General features: G+C 47.8%; 1 protein-coding gene across 4 annotated transcripts in view; it reads right to left on the bottom strand.

Annotated features, from left to right (window-relative positions):
• Nucleotides 1–18377, bottom strand: part of MORC2 (MORC family CW-type zinc finger 2) — a 111179-nt gene that overhangs the window by 14207 nt on the left and 78595 nt on the right. For 3 of the 4 annotated variants that reach the window (XM_090064013.1, XM_090064015.1, XM_090064016.1), the window contains 8 exons: nucleotides 16699–16831; nucleotides 15124–15198; nucleotides 14613–15005; nucleotides 10267–10413; nucleotides 10112–10166; nucleotides 8065–8206; nucleotides 7531–7725; nucleotides 7334–7427 (listed from right to left, as the gene is read on the bottom strand). In XM_090064013.1, coding sequence (XP_089920139.1) covers nucleotides 7334–7427; nucleotides 7531–7725; nucleotides 8065–8206; nucleotides 10112–10166; nucleotides 10267–10413; nucleotides 14613–15005; nucleotides 15124–15198; nucleotides 16699–16831 — 1234 coding nt within the window. The remainder of the gene's footprint in view (nucleotides 1–7333; nucleotides 7428–7530; nucleotides 7726–8064; nucleotides 8207–10111; nucleotides 10167–10266; nucleotides 10414–14612; nucleotides 15006–15123; nucleotides 15199–16698; nucleotides 16832–18377) is intronic. The other variant, XM_090064014.1, reaches the window with a different exon arrangement.

Raw genomic sequence — 18377 nt, 5'->3', positions numbered from 1 at the left:
CAAGCCCACCTGCAGTGCTCCACCTTTGTGGGCAGAAGGGCCCGGCCCAGCCAGCACACAGGTTCTGGACGGGAAGCACAGAGCTTCCACTGCTGCAGCCACCAAACGGCCTGTTTGGCTTCCTCAGCATCCTGCTTGCTCCAGGCACCAAGCAGGGAAGCGGCAGGAGTTGGGGTGGTGGTGCAGGAGCTGCAGCTGAGTGGAAGCATGGAACATGGGGCTGGGGCTGGCAGAAATGCAGAGCCCACACCCAGGAGGGTGGCAGGAGCACAGAGCTTGGGCAGGCAGGGTGCGAGTGTGAGGGAAGGTGGGGGGATGTGGGGACTCTCCAAACCATCCTGCCATGGCACAGCAGCAACAGGCAGCGGGTGCTCGGGGCCCGCACAGACACTGCCGCCCAGACGGCTCATGGCTCCAGCCAGCACTGCATGTGGTGGCGAGGAACACAGCCAGGCTAGCCCGCCTTTATCATGTGGGGCTCCCTGCAGTGCACCTGTAGCCCCCGGCACTCGCACATCACCAGGGGAAGCCCCACGCAATAGAGCCAGGTGCCTTTGTCACTTGCTGCTGTAAAGGTCCCCAGACTCTGCCAGGAAGCAGGGGGCAGAACTCCCCTCCACTTCTGGCAGAGTTCAGGGACACGTACAGCATCGAGCAGAGAAGGCAGCTGACTGACTCCACCAGGTGGGGCTTCCCCTAGTGGCATGCCAGTGCCAGGAGCTGCACATGTGCCATGAGGAGCCCCATGCAATAGACATGGACTGGCCTGGCTGTGCTCCTTGCCACTGCGTGCAGCACTGGTCAGAACCATGCGCTGCTGGGCAGAAGCACCTGTGTAGGTCATGAGCACCCGCTGCCTGTTCTTGCCGCTGCTGTCAGCATCCAGTGCTGTGCATCATGGGGCAGTGTGTAAGAGCTCCCCACACCTCCCAACCCTCCCTCACACCCCACAAGCCCCACACAGCCACACCCTGTTCCCATCCCCCACACATACACCCCCCAACATATCCTACTGCCCCAGCACACACACAGCCACACCTCTCCTCACAATCCTCCCACACCTCACCAAACACCCCTACCCCCAACCATACCAACATCCCCAAACCACAATTTACAAGAGTAAAACTTTATTTTTGAGTTATTATGCAATCACCTCTATATACAGTATGCAAACACAAATCATGACAAAAATATTTTTGTAATAAAATTAAGATATGTATAGGAGGTGTTTGACTTTTACCATACGATTTGGTTTTTTTCTGGTTCCAAGATAACCACCCTCTCCCTTCCAAAAGGAGTACTTCCAGGAGGCAAGGAGAGGGACTTCTGGTGGCAAGGGTCAGGGTTTAGGGGTGGAACTTCTGGTCCCAAGATGATGACCAGCAGGGCAGAGCACCTGTCACAGGTGGGGCTACCCTTGCAGCCCTTGACAATTGACCAAAACTCATTAAGCAGCTCGCCAGCTGAAATAATTGCCCACCCCTGATCCAGACCAATGGTGCCAAGAAGCAGGGATGGATGCTGGTTGGTTACTCCCTTCCTGCAGGTAATGAAGGTATCCCATTTGCTGGTCAGACCTGTTGGCTCATGAGGTCTGCCACCTGTCAGGACCCCACATGTGAAACATCATGAAAAGCTTGCCGAGACTCATCTGGCCCTCTGACTTCCATCCCCTGCTGCTCATCCACGTAGATACTAATGACACTGCTAGGGGTAACCCTGAGCAGACCAAAAGTGACTATATGGCTCTGGGTACAAGAATGAAGGGGACAAGGGTGATAGTCTTACCGATCCTCCAGGTCAAGGGTAAAGGTCTGGTTAGGAACACAGACACACCCAGGAGATCAACACATGGTTGCACAGATGGATGTGTTGCCAGTTTAGCTTTTGGTTCCTTGACTACAGGGTGGTGTTCCAAGAAGGACTACTGAGGAAGACAGGGTTCACTTAACAAAGAAAAAGATGACAGTCTTCATGTACAGGTTTGCTAAACTAATAAGGAGAGCTTTAAATTAGGTTCACCAGAAGATGGAGACAAAGCCCAGAGGTAAGTAAAGAACATGGGGACCTGGATAAAAAGTGAAGCAATAGCAGAAGCCTTAGCAAAGTTCTCGGTGAGAATCACAGAAAATTAGGGTTGAAAAAGAACTCAGGAGGCCATCTAGTCCAACCCCCTGTTCAAAGTAGTACCATCTCCAACTATATTATCCCAGCCAGGGCTTTGTCTAGCCAGGTCTTAAAATCTTCCAAGGATGGGGATTCCACAACCTCTCTGGGTAACCTCTTGCAGTGCTTTACTACCTTCCTAGTGAGACAGTTTGCCGAATATTTAACCTAAACTTCCCTTGCTGCAACTTAAGACTACCACTACCGCTCCTTGTTCTGTCATTTGCCACCACTGAGAACAGTCTAATTCAGACAGGACAGTCAAAATATAGGACCATCAGTTAGATACCTGAAGTAAACCACACTCACAAATTACTGTTTATAATACTTATGTGTATGCTAATGCAAAAAGCATGGGGAATAAATAAGAAGAACTGGTGGTCCTAGTACAGTTGAGGAATTATAAAGTAATTGGGATTACAAAGATATGGTCAGATAGTTCACATGACTAAAGAACAAGCATGGATGGGTATAACTTGTTCAGGAAGGATAGGCAGAAGAAAAAGGAGGCTGTGTTGTCCTATATACAAAGGAGCTGTATTTATGTTCTGAGATGCAGTGCAAAGCAGGAGGTAGGCCTGTTGAAAGTTGCTGGGTAAAGGTCAGAGGGTAAGTGGGGGGAGGTGTCAAGGTGGGCATCTGCTACAGGCCATCAAACCAGGAGGAACAGCTGGAGGAAAACTTCTTTAAACAACTGACTGAAGGTCCTAAATTGCAAGACCTGGTTCTCATGGGGGCCTTTAATTACTGGGACACCTGGTGAGCAGGAAACACAATGCACAATCAGTCCAGCAATTTTTTGGAGTGTGTTAGAGAGAACTTTTTGTTACATAAGATAGAGAAGCTAACTATGGGGCAAGTTCTTCTCAGCTTGCTACTCACAAATAGTGAAGACTTGATTTGGAATATGAAGGTGGAAAGTAACTTGGGTGACAGTGACCAAAAAATAGAGAGAAGGAAGAGAGCAGAGAAATAAAGACAGTGGACTTCAGAAAAGCAGACTAACTCAGGGGACTGGAGGGCAAGATACTCAGAAGAGCAAGTCTAACAGGAGAGCTGGTTGTACTTTCAAGAGGACCTTTTAAGGGTGTAGGACAAACTATCCTGATGCAACAGAAGAATGGGAAGTGCAACAGAAAACCAACCTGATTAGATGCCAATCTCTTCAATGATCTGAAGCTCAAAAAGAAACAACAAGTGGAAACTTGGCATGATTGCTAGGGAAGAGTATAAAGTATTGCACAGGCATCAGGAAGGCAAAGGAAATAAAAGGATAAAGGATTCTACAAGTACACTGAGAGTAAGAGGCAAACCAAAGAAACCATAGGTGCCTTATGGAAAACAGAAGGCAATCTAGCTACAGATAATGAAGAGAAAGCTTATGTATTTAATGCATGTTTTACTTCAGTCTTCACGAACAGGGGCAAGTTACCAGATGACAAGTGCAATTGGTAGCAAAGGCAGGGAAGGAGTCAAATAGCCTAGAGTAAGAGTAGGGATTACTTAGACAAGTTAGATCGGGGTGGGCAAAATGCGGCCTGTGGGCTGGATTCGGCCTGCCAAGGGATTCTATGTGGCCCACAGTGGGTCTCTTGGTCCTGCGTGGCCCAGGCATGGGGGACAGTTCAGAGAGAAAGTCCTGCTATTGAGGCAGGGGGGCAGCTGGACTTGGCTTCCCAGCAGCCCCCATGGCAGTGGCTCACTCTGCCTGGCTGCCACTGCCATTGTCTTTGCTGCTGGACCCAGCTCCACTGCCTGGGCACCCCAGCCTGTCTAACCCACACCCACCACCGGGGTGCCAGATGGAAAAGGCAGATGGGTGGGGTCTCCATGGAGACTGGTCTGGGACAGGGCACACTCGGCTAGGTGGATGGGATAGGGCCATGGGTGGGCAGGGTGCAGCATCTGGGAGCAAGATGGGCAGGCGGGGCCAGGATCATGGAAAGGTGACAGTATGCAGTGGGGCAATCTGCACCCCCCATGTTCCTACAAGGGGTGCTGACTCCATAGACAGGGGCCGGGCACAGACACTGCCAGTGGAACCAGTGCCCACTGCAGGGAAATGCAAGGAGCAGATCATGCATTTGCCCCAGCCCCATGCTGTCACTGTCCTGGAATCCTGGCCCCAGCTGCACCCACCCAATCCCCACAAGCAGCAGAAGGCCAGGGCTAATGGGGCTTAGCCCCCCCAAACACAGGGCAATGGTGGTGGCACAAAGAGCTGCAAGGCAGCCCAGGCATGGGCTCCAGGCAGCTGCAGCAGGGGGGAAGGACAGACACAGACTCAGACATGTAGCCACAGCCTGTATGCAGCCAGGATTGCAGTCCAGTGCTCCACATGCCGCTGCCCAGCATGGCAGGTAAGTCTGTGAAGGGGAAAGGGCAAATGGCAGGGTTGCCAGATCAAGGCCCCCACAATGAGGGAGTGAGGCAGGGGCAGGGATGAATGGAGCCCAGCAGGTCATGGGATGGTTAGGAGCCCGAGTGACTCATCTAGGAGTGCAGGGGGGGCTCTCACTGCTGCACACACCCCAGGGGAGGTATGGGAGGCATGTGCCCCTCACATTTTTGCGTTGGGCAGAGGTGGGCTGCCCACTGTTGCAGGAGCTGTGCAACGCCATGTTCCCACCACTGCCGGGCTATGCTGCATCCCCTGCCCACCCAGCAGCAGCAGGCGCATGGTGTTGCATGCGGCTCCCAAGGCAATGGAGGGAGGGCACAAAGCCCCAGCCCACAGTGGCAGCCTGTCTCTGTCTCACGCACAAATCTCACAACCTACCCCAAGGCCCTATTCACCCTAGTCCCTGTCCCTCACTTTGGGGAGGCCTCGATCTGCTCCTCCGCCCGCCACCCCCCATGTGTGTGTGTGCATGCATGTACTCAGCCCCACCAAATAATATTTTCTCTCTCCACCTATGCCCATCCTGCTCCCTGCCTGTCCATGGTCCCACCTCTTCCACACAGCTAAGTGTGCCCTGCCCATGGCGATCCCAGGCTGATCGACCTAGAGACCCCGCTCACATGCTTGGGGTCTGCTGGCAATGGGTGAGGGGCAGATGGGCCTGGGGCAGATAGGCTCAAATGCTCCCCCCTCCCACCAGCAGCAGCTCATCAAAATTCCCAAAGTGGCCCTCCAGTCCAAATAACTGCCCACACCTGAGCTAGATGTTTTCAAGTTGATGGGGCCATGTGGGCTGCAACCTAGGGTTCTGAAGGAATTGACTGATATAATATTAGAGCCATCAGCTATCTTCTTTGAGAGCTCATGGAGGTTTGATGAGGTCTTGGATTATTGGAAATGGGCAAATACAAAACTCCTCTAAGATAATGAAGGAGAATCTGGGGAATTAGAGACCTGTCAGTTTGAGCTCGTACCTGGAAACATCACAGAGCAAGTCCCTAAATCTACATATTTGCTTGAATACAAGACAAGCCCTCCACCCCAATTAGTAAGAGGAAAAAAGCACCGCGTCTTAGAATTGCATATGAAGGGGCGGGACGAGGAAGAAACTGGTGGCACTGCAGCTCTGACTCTGGCCCTGGGCCCAGGCCAGTCAGACCCACAGAAACCTTCTGCCTCCCTTTCACTTCCCCTTTGCAACTTCTGCACCCCCTTCCCCTCCCCACTCCTGTCAGATGCAGCTCAGCTCTAGCTTGGGCTAGGGTCTCTCCCAGTTCTGGAGCACATGAAAACTCCTTCCCTTACCCAGCCAATCAACAGTGCCAAAACTGCTGCATCCCGAGGCAAGGACTGAGCTTCCATGTGCTGTGCTCCACGACAGAGGTGAGCAGTGCCTGATAGTAAGTGGGGAGAGAGGCAGTGAAGAGCCAAAGACTGGGGAGTCTGGGGAGTAAAAGGCAGAGACTGGGGAGCTGGGGAGTGGCAAAGGGGCAGAAACTGAGGAGTGGAGAGGGGAAGAAGCAGAGGCTGTGGGGAGCTGGGGGTGCAGGTGGCAGTGGGAACAGGAACACTACAGGGAGAAGAAGTGGGTAGGGCAGAGGGCTAGGCTGGCCCCTGATCCTCCCCACCCCAGCCAGTGGCTTCCCTGCTGTAGCAGTGACTGGGGCAGGGAGGGGCGTGGGGATTCAAAACTACCCTCCAATACTTATATTCTGTACCTTGAAAATTTTAACGAATTTATCAAGTTTCTATACATAAAAACTAATTAGTGGGGGAGGGGGGTTATCTTATATCCAAGTAAATATGGTATTGTGAAGTACCTAGAGGAAAACAAGGTGATCAGAAACAGCCAGTGTGGATTCACCAAAAGCAAGTCATGCCTGACTAACCTTATATCCTTCTATGGCAAGAAAGCAGTGGATGTGTTAGTAGGCACAGCAGATTCAGAAATTTTGTAAGCTTTATATGCTTAGTCAAGTTAGAATATTGGGGGGGGAGTGTTACTCCATAAAGGAGGAGTCTAGAGAAAGGACAGGAGCTCTGTGTTACCTTGTTTCTAGTGAAAAGTTACTTACTAGTAATAAAGTCTTTGAGATGCATTATTCCCATATACATTTGCCCATGTGGGTGGGCTCTGCCTCTGAAACTTCTGACAAGAGACTTTTTTTTTAACCTTAACCTGTAAAGGATGCTTTGGCCCCTTCTCCCACACAGAAGGGACAAAAGACAAAACAGACACACCCTGCTGCTGTTTCCTCTCAAATACAGTTTTAGAGAAGAAGGTTATAAGGAGATAAAAAGGACAACAGGATGTAGATGTGTGTGAACCTCTCAAAGAACTGCAGATACAAATAAGCTGCATGGGCACTGCTAAGGTAAGAACAGGTCTCCAAGAAAAAGATTCAGGGGCTTAGGTAAGAATGTGTGTAAACAACCATTTGAAGGAGAAATAGCTTTGTCACCAATGGGTATGTTAACTAACAACTGTACATAAGGAATTAAAATAAATAGCAACAAACCTCTTACAGATCTAAGGAGATGCAAACACTGGAAGGGTCAGTGTCACAGCCCTAACAGGTACTGCTCCAACCTTTTTACTACCGTCTATGGTAGTTGAAGGGCTCACAAGGTGCAGATGTGTTCTTCACAGACACCACTGTTTCTAAAGAATCTGATCTCACATGTGAACTGTATACTCGTCCCTGGCTTATAATATGTATAGGCAACCACTTGAAATTTAGTTTTAAAGAAGAGCACTGATCTCACCAGAGGAAATGCCATCAACTCTTCTGAACTCATGGAACTTAACTCCTTCTTGGAGATGGGAAAATTTGGAGGCAAGAAGTACCGCAAACAATTCCTATGCAAGAGAAAACAGAAAGCCAGAGACTGAATTTAAAGTTTTGTTTGTCAACTGAAGTAATTAGAAATCATAACTGCTAATAAGTACCAAAACAACATACCGGAGGATCTGGACTAGCAAATCCACTGTTTCTTGACTGCTGCTGGGCCCAGTGGTGTCTGGCTCAATTCGGACACAGTCTGAGGTAGAAGGCTCAGCTGCAACCACTTCTTCCTCTTCCTGTTGAGTGTCTGGACTCTGGTATTCTGGGGAAGGAGGCTTCATCAACCGTACATCCTCACTGCCTTTCTCTACCCTAAAGGGGTCAAAAGAAAGTCACATACTTGTTTCCAGATTGGACATAAGCCCAACAATACCCGCTGCCAGACCCCTTGTTCGCTGCCATCACCTGAAGTGACTCCCTGATTACACACAAATTCTTTCAAAATGATCTAGCAAATTTGCCCAAATTCCTGTATAACTACAAAACAACTTTCACCAAACACCTGGTGCCTGCACCTTCCTCAATGTAAAAATGGAATATTCCTTTCCTCAGCCTCTGTGAAAATAAAAATAAGGTGCCTCCTCCCTCTCTCCCAGCACTTTCCTGGAAGCTTCTCCCAAACCCCTGCAACCAAAGACAGTGGGTAGTTACCAGCGATCTCTTGGTGTAACATCTGTAGGTACGTAATCAAATTTCACCTTCCAGCGTACCGCATGCTTGGTCATCTCTACAGCTGTGACACGGCCTGTGAACCACTCTTTGTTTACACGCACCTCCACATGAAGCCCTTTATCTGAGAGAGAATAAGTATGAAAGTGAATAGGGTATGAACATGCACAAATGCCAGAATATCATTTTGCACAGCCTTTAAAAAGTTTAAAGGGTAGAAGCTTCACTGCCTCAGTAATGTATTGGAAACAAATCCAAAACCAAAGACCACTAAGTGCTATGAGCAGGGATCCTGGTTTGCAAATTTTCAAATTCTCCAATTAAAAACCCCAAATCCAGGCTGGGCTTCTCTTAGTCGTGATCTGGCTGGAGTAGTATGCCCCCAGGCACCAGTGCCTGCGCTGGACACAAGCACCCTGAGCACTCCCCACACTGCTGCTGAGGTATGGGGGAATGTGGGAGGGGTTTCCCACACTCTCCCCACCCTCACACCCCATAAATGCCACACACCCACACCTGCTCCACAATTTCCCACATATACACACCCTACCAACATATCCTATGTCCTCCCAACACAGCCACACCCCCTCAAAAACCCCCGTCCCACAACCCACCACACCCCCCCCACCCACACAGACACCCCTTCCCCCCCGGCCCTACCATATCCACACACACACACCCCCCCCATCCCACTGTATACAATATACAAGACTAAGAATGTATTTTTGAGTTATTATGCAATCACCTCTATATACGGTACACAAACACAAATCATGACAAAATATCTTTTGTAATAAAATTAAAATATGTTATAGTAGGTGTTTCACTTTTATTGTATAATTTGTTTTTTTTTTCTGGTTCTAAATTGGCAACCCCCCTCCCAAAAGGAGTATTTCCAGGGGCCAAGGGAAGGGACTTCCAGTGGCAAAGGTCAGGGGTGGGATTTAGAATCATAGAAAATTAGGGTTGGAAGGGACCTCAGGAGGTCACCTAGTCCAACCCCCTGCTCAAAGCAGGACCAACTAGATCATCCCAAACAAAGCTTTGTCTAGCTGGGTTTTGAAAACCTCCAAGGATGGAGAGTCCACCACCTCTCTGGGTAACATGTTTCAGTGTTTTATTACCCTCCCAGTGAGCAAATTCTTCCTAATATCTAACCTAAACTTCCCTTGCTGCAACTTGAGACCGTTGCTCCTTGTTTTGTCATCTGCCACCGCTGAAAACAGTCTAGCTCCATTCTTCTTTGAACCCCACTTCAGGTAGTTGAAAGCTGCTATTAAGTCCCCTCTTCTCTGGACCAAATACACCCAATTCCCTCAGTCTTTCCTCACAATTCAGGTTCCACGGGCCCCTCACCATTTTTGTTTCCCTCTGCTGGAATCTCTCCAATTTGTCCACATCCTTACTGTAGTGGGGGGGGGGGAGCCAAAACTGAACACAGTACTCCAGATGTGGGCTCACCAGTGCTGATCACCACTTCCCAAGATGGAGATCAGGGAGTGGAGCAACTATTAAGGGGCAGGGCTAACCAGGCAGCCCTAGAAAGCTCAAACCTTGTTAAGTGGCCCTCCACCCAAAATCTTTGGCTGCCCCTGGGTTAACCCATAATCTTCTCAGGGATAGGACAGCCTGGCAATAACTGAAGAAATTTCACCTCACTCAAACCTGTTGTGTCTTTATTACAGCATATTTTCAACTGAGAATGTTCATAGAGTTATGCACTTAAATACAAAACTATTCTTACTTTTTAACGGTTTTTAAAACAGAAGTGCAGTCCAGAGATTAGGGATCCTACCATGCCATCCTTCAATGTAATCAAAACAGCCTCAGCAACAACTAATTTAATTACCTTCAGTTCCCACTGTTAAGCAAAGCATAGTCACTTCTGGTATAAACATTGTAATTTCAGGTTTAATCATTGAAGTCTGAGTGATTGCTTGCCATATCAAGTGTTCTCTGTCACTTTTACTGTCTTTTGGAGTAGAAACAAAGGGGAACAAGAGACAAAGTTCAACAGTTTAGTTCTTACCTTTCTGTACTTGTTTCAGATCTGTTAGCTCCTCTTCCCCTGCACTATCTGTGAGCTGCAAAAAGAGAGGACTCAATATTCGCCATCTTCCAGGAAGTAAACCATGAACATTCACCAGCTACCTTTTGTCAGAATGAATTTACTACAATCCTTACCTCCACCACAACCTCACTGGAGTCCTTCTTCTCTTCTTTTACCACCACAAACTTCCCTCGTTTTGTCTTCTCCTTTTTCTGCTCCACTTCCTCCTCACGCCCCTCCTCTGTGGTGTTGAATGCCCTTTTCCGGACACTGGAGGCCTGCTAGGAACAAATGAGTTCTGGCTAAATCTGAGGAGTGCTGTTAGCAAGCAAGCAATTCAAAGTGGCAGTTTTCAATAAGGCTTAGCAACTAAAAGCACTTGCAGAAAGCAATGAATAGCTAGGCATTGATTACCTTTGAAAATCTGACTGTGATGCTTTCCACTGGGGGTTCTGGGACCAGATTAAAAAAGGAATCTAGATTTGGTGATGTCGTGTATTATCCTGCCTAAAATTTCAACATCTGCACTTGGAAGTGGAATTAAAAAAAAAGAGAGAGAGAGAGACAGATGTTCATCCTGGGTCTCCATACATTGATTGGGATCACCTATATGCCATTGGGTCAGGATTCATAGCAGCCAGCACAAAATGCAAGAAGACATACAAGTTGATGGGAATACAAAATAAGTTTGCCTGTTTGAGAAACTATATCTCTTCTGGAGTTAAGTGGCATTCACACAGTAACCTGCATAGGCTGATCCAGGATTTTAAAATGGGCATGTGGCAGATACAACTGGCACCACAATTCCACCATGTCAGGGGGTGGAGGGAGGGAATGATGAGACAAAGCACAGCTGGAGTCCCAGGTTCACAGGAGACATTGGTGAAGAGAGAGGGGGAGCAGGCAAAGAGGGGGTGTAGGAAGTGGAAGCACTCACCACTATACTGCACCCCAGTGGTTCCCAACCTTTTTTATACTGCTGACTAGCAGGAGTAGGGCAGGGTGCACAGAACTGGTTGCCTCCCTCCTGGGGCTGCCCCGCCGCCCAGCTTTAACCCCACATGACTGCTGGTGGTGGAAGCTGCTCACCCGGGCAGACAGACAGGGGTCTGAGTTGCCATGACCCAGCAGCCGCAACCCTTCACGGCCCAGTACCAGGCCACAGCCCAATGTTGGGAACCTCTGCTGTACCCAACAAAGTTCAACACCCCCTGCAGCCACCCCCCCAGCCCCACCAGAGCAGGGCAGGAGTGGCCCTGGAGCTACCACAATGCCCATGTCAGCAGGGGACAACAGTCACATGTACTCCCCTTCCTGTGCCTACTCTCAGAGGCTCCAACAGCAGGGAATGACTGCATAGGATGCTTGGCTCAGCTGGGAACTGCAATGGACCCCTGCTCCCTTCCTCATCTTCCCAGGGGCTCCAGCTGTGGGAACTGGCTGTGCAGGATGCCAGGCTTTGCCAGGGACAGCAATAGCAGCAGGTGGGTCCTGCCTTCCTGTGCCTGTTCCTGAAGGTAACCTTTGCTGACCTGGGTGGGGGGGAAGGAACTCACTGTGCTATGCAGCAGAAAGAGGTGTGAGATCACACCACTGCACCGCCCTGGATGTGAGATCACACCACTGCACCACCCCACAGGGATCTGCCCCTACTGCCCCACAACCTTGGCTTGTACATTGGCAAGGACAAAAATTCACCCATAGTTCAAATGGCCAAGCTTATGCATGCTCATTATTTATTTTAAGCTTTTTATTTGAATTCCCACCTTCTTTGAAAAAACAATCACATGGGAGTATTTTTTTAGGAAAGCCAACTGCATTAAAAGTATCAAATAAATATTCCTTAGAGCCTGGGGCAAAATATTCCTGTTTTATTCATCTGTGCTGCAGTTCTGTGCCTCTTTCTCTGTTAAAATGCTATTTCAAATGATTCTGAAATGTTCAGTCCCTTTATAGCTGTAACACCGAAGACAGAAGCTTTAGATATTTCTCAAACTGTTAACTGGCAAAAAAGCAACTGCTACATTTAGAGACTCCTCCAGGGAGACATCCACATTAGAAGTGAAATGATGCATGTGCTATTTTAGATATAATGATTTTCCTTATAAACACAATTGTAGGCAGTCATGTCAAGATGGGGAAAAAAATCTATACATGGCTAAATCAAACTTAGAGAAAAGCAGCCTGTATCTCCCACAGAATTTCTGCTTAAAGCAGCCAGCAGAAAATAAAACATAAAACTTAAGTGCACCACAAACTGAAAGATTACTTAAAAACAAGCTAATATTAGGGCAGAATAGTATTGGGACAAATGGGTGGGAACACTGAATTTTTTGAGGATCATGACATAGAAAAGCTGGCTGGGTATTGACCATGGAGGGGCAGTTATTTGGGCTGGAGGGCCACTTAAGGAGTTTTTCTGAGCTCTCGAGAGCCAGGGGTGGGGGGTACTGACCCAGCTTCGGCCCCCTGTCACAGCTACTTCCATAGCATGATGGAAGGGGAGTGGTCCAGGGACTTGTCAATTTATCCTAGCTAGATGGAACAGGCAGGGTGCACTCAGTTGGGCAGATGGGTTGGGGCTGCAGGTGGGCAGGGAGTGGCATCCAGGAGCAGGACAGGTTGGGGGAGGGGCAAGGACTGTGAGGCAGTGATAGTGCAGGGCTGAGGCACAAATGTGATCCACTCCCTGCACGTCCCTGTGATGGACACCAGGTCTGCAAGCAGGGGCTGGATCACATGGCAGTGATAACGTGAGGCCGAGGCCCAGGGCAGAGTCACAATGCACACCTGCACATCTCTGCCTACAGAAGCAGTGCCCATCCCAGGGTCTTGCTGGGAGCAGCCTCGTGATCTTGGCCCCTGCCCCACCTGCCCATCCCGCTCCCCCACCTGCCTCTGGCTTCATCTCATCCGCCCAAACAAGTGTGCCCTGTGCTTGGAGACCTTGCCTGTCTGCTCCATCCAGCACCCCCAGTGGTGGCAGATGGGCTCAAGGTGTCTGGGCAGCAGGGCATGCACCTGTTCCTGTGCAGCAGCAGCAGCTGCCAGGAAGCCGAGTCTAGATATTGCACAGCCCTCGCCCCATGTACTACAGCTCCCAGCATGTCCAAGGGCCACATAGGGGTAGGGCAGGCTGTGCCAGGTAGCACCTCCGCACCCAGGGGCGCTGGGACTGGTTGCATGTACAGGGACTGCACTACCCCCTGTGCCTGGACCAGGAGAGACCAAGGGTCGCATTGCCAGCCAGATGGAATCACTTGGCAGGCTGGAATCAGCCCATGGGTCATATTTTGTCCACACTTACATTTGTAGCCCTATCAAAAAAGGGAAGCTTCAAAAGGGCAGGAGCTATTACATTCTAATTGTTGTGTGCGAATGACCTGAGAATGACTCAAAAGTAGCAAAACTTCTCCAATTCTAACCCAGGGTTGAAGTAGTGTTAAAACTGGAAAGACTTTACTGCTTTCAAATCATACTTGGGTCATTAACATGTAAGAATAAGAACAGCTGCTGCTCCTTTGAAAGGGCTTAAAATGTACACATGTCCATGCCCTGTGAATACACTAAGAAATTAGCCCAATCCAGTGCCTTGTAATGCTCATGCCATGTTACTGAATTTCAACCTTAGTCTTAATTTTAGAGATAAAATCTTTTTTTATCTTTGCTTCCCTGATTTTATCCCTGTAAATTCTTATTATTCCTTGATATATCCTTTTAGTGACTCACACTTCCTTCCATTGACTCTACATTTTTTTTAGATTAACTTCTTGTGCATAGATTAACTTCTTGTGCAGTATCTTATCTTTCTACCATATTGGAAGAGCTATTTGTTGAGTCCCCAGTGCTGTGTCTTCACACACACAGACCTATACACAGGTCTTCAAATGCACAAAAACATTTAAGCAGCAACTGAAGTAATCATCAAACATGAGAATGATGCATACATCATGAATAAGATGCAACTAGCAAACTCAAATCCCTTTCTGAATCTAGCCTGTATACATACTCTGTGTTTTTCTTTGCCATACGCTTACTACAATGTTTCTGTCCCTCTAGGGTAAAAATAAATGCTGGCATTTCACAAGAAATCAAGAGAACAAGATACACTCTAAAAGTGGTGTTCCCACCCAGTAGCAAGGTCGGGGGGCTTCTATCAAACAGGTGAACAAGATTCTAGATCAGGGCATTGGCAACATTTTCAGAGTGCCAAAAACACCCACAACCTTGACTTGTAAGATGTTGGTGTGTCAGGGGGTGGACAGTGGGGGAGCTGCAAGGGGCTCAATCCTTCTTGTGCCAGCACAGCCACGGCCCCTTCCCTGCTATCCACCCTGAGGTGTGTGCACCAAGCAAAATGCCTTCGCATGCCCAGGCACCCATGCCAGGGGTTGCTTACCCATTCTGGATGAATTATAGGGTTTGGCCAGGCTAAGGGATAGGGTTGTTCATTTTCCATCCTGCAACAGAATCATCTCACCTGAGAAGCTTTGAGGGAAACAGGTTTCTTCACTGCTGCCATCTTGGAAGTTTTAGGGCTGGGTGTCTCACGTTGGCTCTTGGAGTTCTGTGGAGGCACAGAAGATGCCCTCCCCACCGGGAGAGGTTTGGCAGGAGATCGAACAGTTACGTTGTTTGGCTTCCCAGCAGCCACTATATGCTGTTGTGTTCTGGAAGTACTGGCTTCCTCCCTGGACAGCACACTTGCCAGCCTGGGGGTGCTGATGGCTGGCCGAGCCAGAGGACCCTTTCTCAGCTGACTCACAGATCTGGGGGAAGGATGTGGCACTGGTGGTCTGCTGGGAGCATTTTTAATGACATCAGGTAAAGGTGGAGATCGTGGGCGCTGAGGTCTGTTCAGTGATTGTGAGTTCTGGAAGAAGACAACACACAGTGGAGAAGAATGAAAGAGTCAAATGCTGCTTGCAGAATTGTTCAGGATGCCACAGCAGAATACAGGACAGTAGCAGCACTGGAGTTTTGGTACTTACTTCCACCACAGGCCGTGTGGTTACCTCCAAAGGCAGTTTCTTTAGATCAGCTTGGGACCGTATTGGAGTAGTTTTCTACAGTAAAAACAGTTTGACAGGTCATTTTCAAAGCTGTTAAGTGGGTATGGATAAACTTGTATTTTTAATCACTTTAAAATGGCGAGGGAGCTCTGGCTTGAGCATAAGCACCAGCTCTTATGCTGTAACTGTTATATCTACATGATTAGGGACCTACTAAAGTTGTAATTTTGTAGGAACCATAAAGTTGGGCATTATCTGCAAAATTTGTGAAATAAAAAAAAAAAACCTTACTAAAAATAAAATGCTTACTCCCCAGCAGGAGCCAGTCTGGGTCCTTATGGTCACTGTGATCCAACCTTTCAGCTAGTGAGAGGTTTGGGAGTGGAGTCACCAGTAGGAAGGGACCAGCTAAGATGGCAGTCACCACCCCCCACAACCCAGCCACTGATTGACTGGCTGAGGGCTGGGCATCATGTGGTTTCACTCCTTTCTGCCAATCAGCAAGAGACAGGGTACCAAGGCCCCATGGCTAATCCATGGTGAGGGACAGGTTTACTCCGATAAGGCTGCAAAATCAGCTCCAAATCCCTTTTGCTAGCTGCGCATGATACTGTAGCAACACAAGTTAGTGAAACCATCCAAAGTTTGAACATGCATGAAAGAGTTAAAGCTTCAGTGGCTTGCATAGCTACACAATCATGCAGATTTTATAGCTTTACTGTAACAGTTATACAAGTTGTATGCCGTGATATAGATCCAGCTGTTACATAGGTCTACCAGAGGCATCAGAGCCTCTTAGCCCAGACCATGAGGCTGGCACAGAAGCTAGAAAATAGGGGGCAGGGCCTGTCACTGAATTCCCAGGGGAGGGGTGGGGGACTGCAATGGCTGCATCCAGGTCCAGAAGGGGCAATCAAATATGATACCCCTAGTCTGTATAAAGACTGTGCTTAGACTTTATTGTTATATATTAGCACTGCAAAGTATGATCAGCAGCACATAAGGGGATTCTGTTGGTTCATGCAGACAAGTGGCTCATCACCTCATCTTAAAAAAAAGGCACATAGGAATGACTGGATTAAAAAGATACGATGTGGTCTGAGCTACCCAGATACACCTTCTTTACTAATATAACTAACCCTAATATAGCTATGTCAGAGCACACCAAGATCGACAGCTACCCAGTGTCTGTTTTTGACCAGAAAGAGGTCCTTTTGACCTCCCCCCCATCCAATTTTGATCAGATCAGTGATTCTCAGCCAGGGCCCCAGAGCACTCTGGGATACTATGAAATCCTTTTAAAGGTGCCATACAATATTAGCACCATTATGTGTACAAACACCTACACATGATTCACAAGATAAACCTAAAGATTTCAAATAGGAATCCATAGTGTCAAAAACATTCTGATCTGTTGTGATCTTGAGTTCTCTGCAACACGAGATCTGCTTTATGATTTTTCCCTAGTCAAAGAATAAGTACAATCTCAGAGACGGCATTTTCCGAGGGGTATCTTCGGTCTAAAAAGGTTGAGAATCACAGCTCTAGATTCACCTGCAAAGCCTCCAACTTCTCCTGCTGCTGACGGATCTTCTCTGTCAACTGTTTCTGCTTTTCCTCCTGTGATTTAGAGTCCTTCTTCAGTGTTCCCAGAGGTACCTTTTGCTTCTGCTCTGCAGTCTCACACCTATTACACAGAAGAGGATACTAGACAAGCTGAGTAAATGACCTAGAAGGACTTGGTAAGAGAGCAATACTGTCCACAAGGAAATGTAGACATGACATTTCTTTCCTCAGTGGAATAACCTTGACCTCAGCAACAAAGATTTACAGATTTTATATAGGCAGACATGCACATACAATTTGTGGCTTAAGAATTTAATGGTTAGTAATGCTGTCTTTAAAATAAACTCAATTACACTGGGAGCTTACTGTCGTAAACCACCCAGAGAACAAAAGTTATGCAGGACAGTGGCATAGATCACTACTGCAGCTATAAGGGCCTCCAGTTGCCAGTTCCTATGCTACTACTATTGACTGGAGAGCTCCCTCTGGCTATTCTTGTAAGCAAAGCTAAAGCCTTTCCCTAATCAGTTAGTTATTTTGTACCTGAATTTTCTCAGAAGTTCAAAGTGGTTAGTATCAGTTTTTTTGTCTTTCTTACTTGTTCAGCTCTAAAACAGAACATGATCTCTGCAGACTGACCTGGTACTTCTGTGTTTGATGTAGACTTTGTTTCTGAAGTACTCTTTGGTACTTCTGTTAGCAGGCTGAGGTGAAAAGGGCTATCTGCCACCAGACTGTTCTTGCACTGCATTTAGTGATGATTTTTTACTTCATACACTTTGTCTTTTGCACACATGCAAGACTCCAGAGTGTCAATAAAATTTGACTGTTATAGATGCATTTACCATGGTTTGCACCAGTGCTTGCAAGTTTTACAGGTTGAAATTCACAAAGAGCCTCTTTCAAACAGCTTACAAAAGAAACTGGCGAGTAATCCTCTTACTTCTGTTAATAAACTGAAGCACAGGAATGAAGGAAAAAACCCCACATGCTGAGGCAGTTTCTCAGGTTAGTAGAAAATGACAAAGCCCTGCGATTGCACATGCATTTGGATTATCCACTACATGCAGACATTCTTTGAATCTAGTGAGTTCAATGCAAACACATATCACTGACTTCTGTGAGCAACATTTAGCTTCTCTGGTCACTGGACCAGCATGAAGCTATTGGGTTTTTGGGGCTTCTGAGTTTCCAGTACTTGCACCAAGACCTTTGTTACTTGAAACACTGATGGTAAAGCATTTGTAAGTCTTCTTGCCACCAGACAACCCAAGAAAAATAATCAGTTAAGAATGGACTTGTGAAAGTTTCCCATTCAAAGTAAAAGCAGAAGGCAGCGCATGTCATCTTAGAGACTAACTCATTCAGACTTGTATACACGTTTGTAGGCGACAGTCTAGTTGAGGTGCACCAATACACTGGTCCATATCATACTGGCACCAATAAAAGGAAAATTGACATTATCAGCAATCAGGTTTTTTTGGCTGATGTAGCTAATATCATCACCAATAAATGCTGCATGCATCCATGCAACCACAGCACAGTATGCAGGTGGCCAGGAATGCAGCCCTGGCAGCTTAGAGAGCAGCATTCAGCCGGTAAGTCTTTTGGGGCGAAAGGGATGTGGATGGAAAGGGATGTGGGGGAGGGGAAGAGGCATGGGGGAC

Source organism: Crocodylus siamensis, chromosome 9 (assembly GCF_052110815.1).
Source record: "Crocodylus siamensis isolate JL-2025a chromosome 9, ASM5211081v1, whole genome shotgun sequence".
Taxonomy (NCBI): Eukaryota; Metazoa; Chordata; order Crocodylia; family Crocodylidae; genus Crocodylus; species Crocodylus siamensis.
This window is presented reverse-complemented; position numbering and strand designations above follow the sequence as displayed.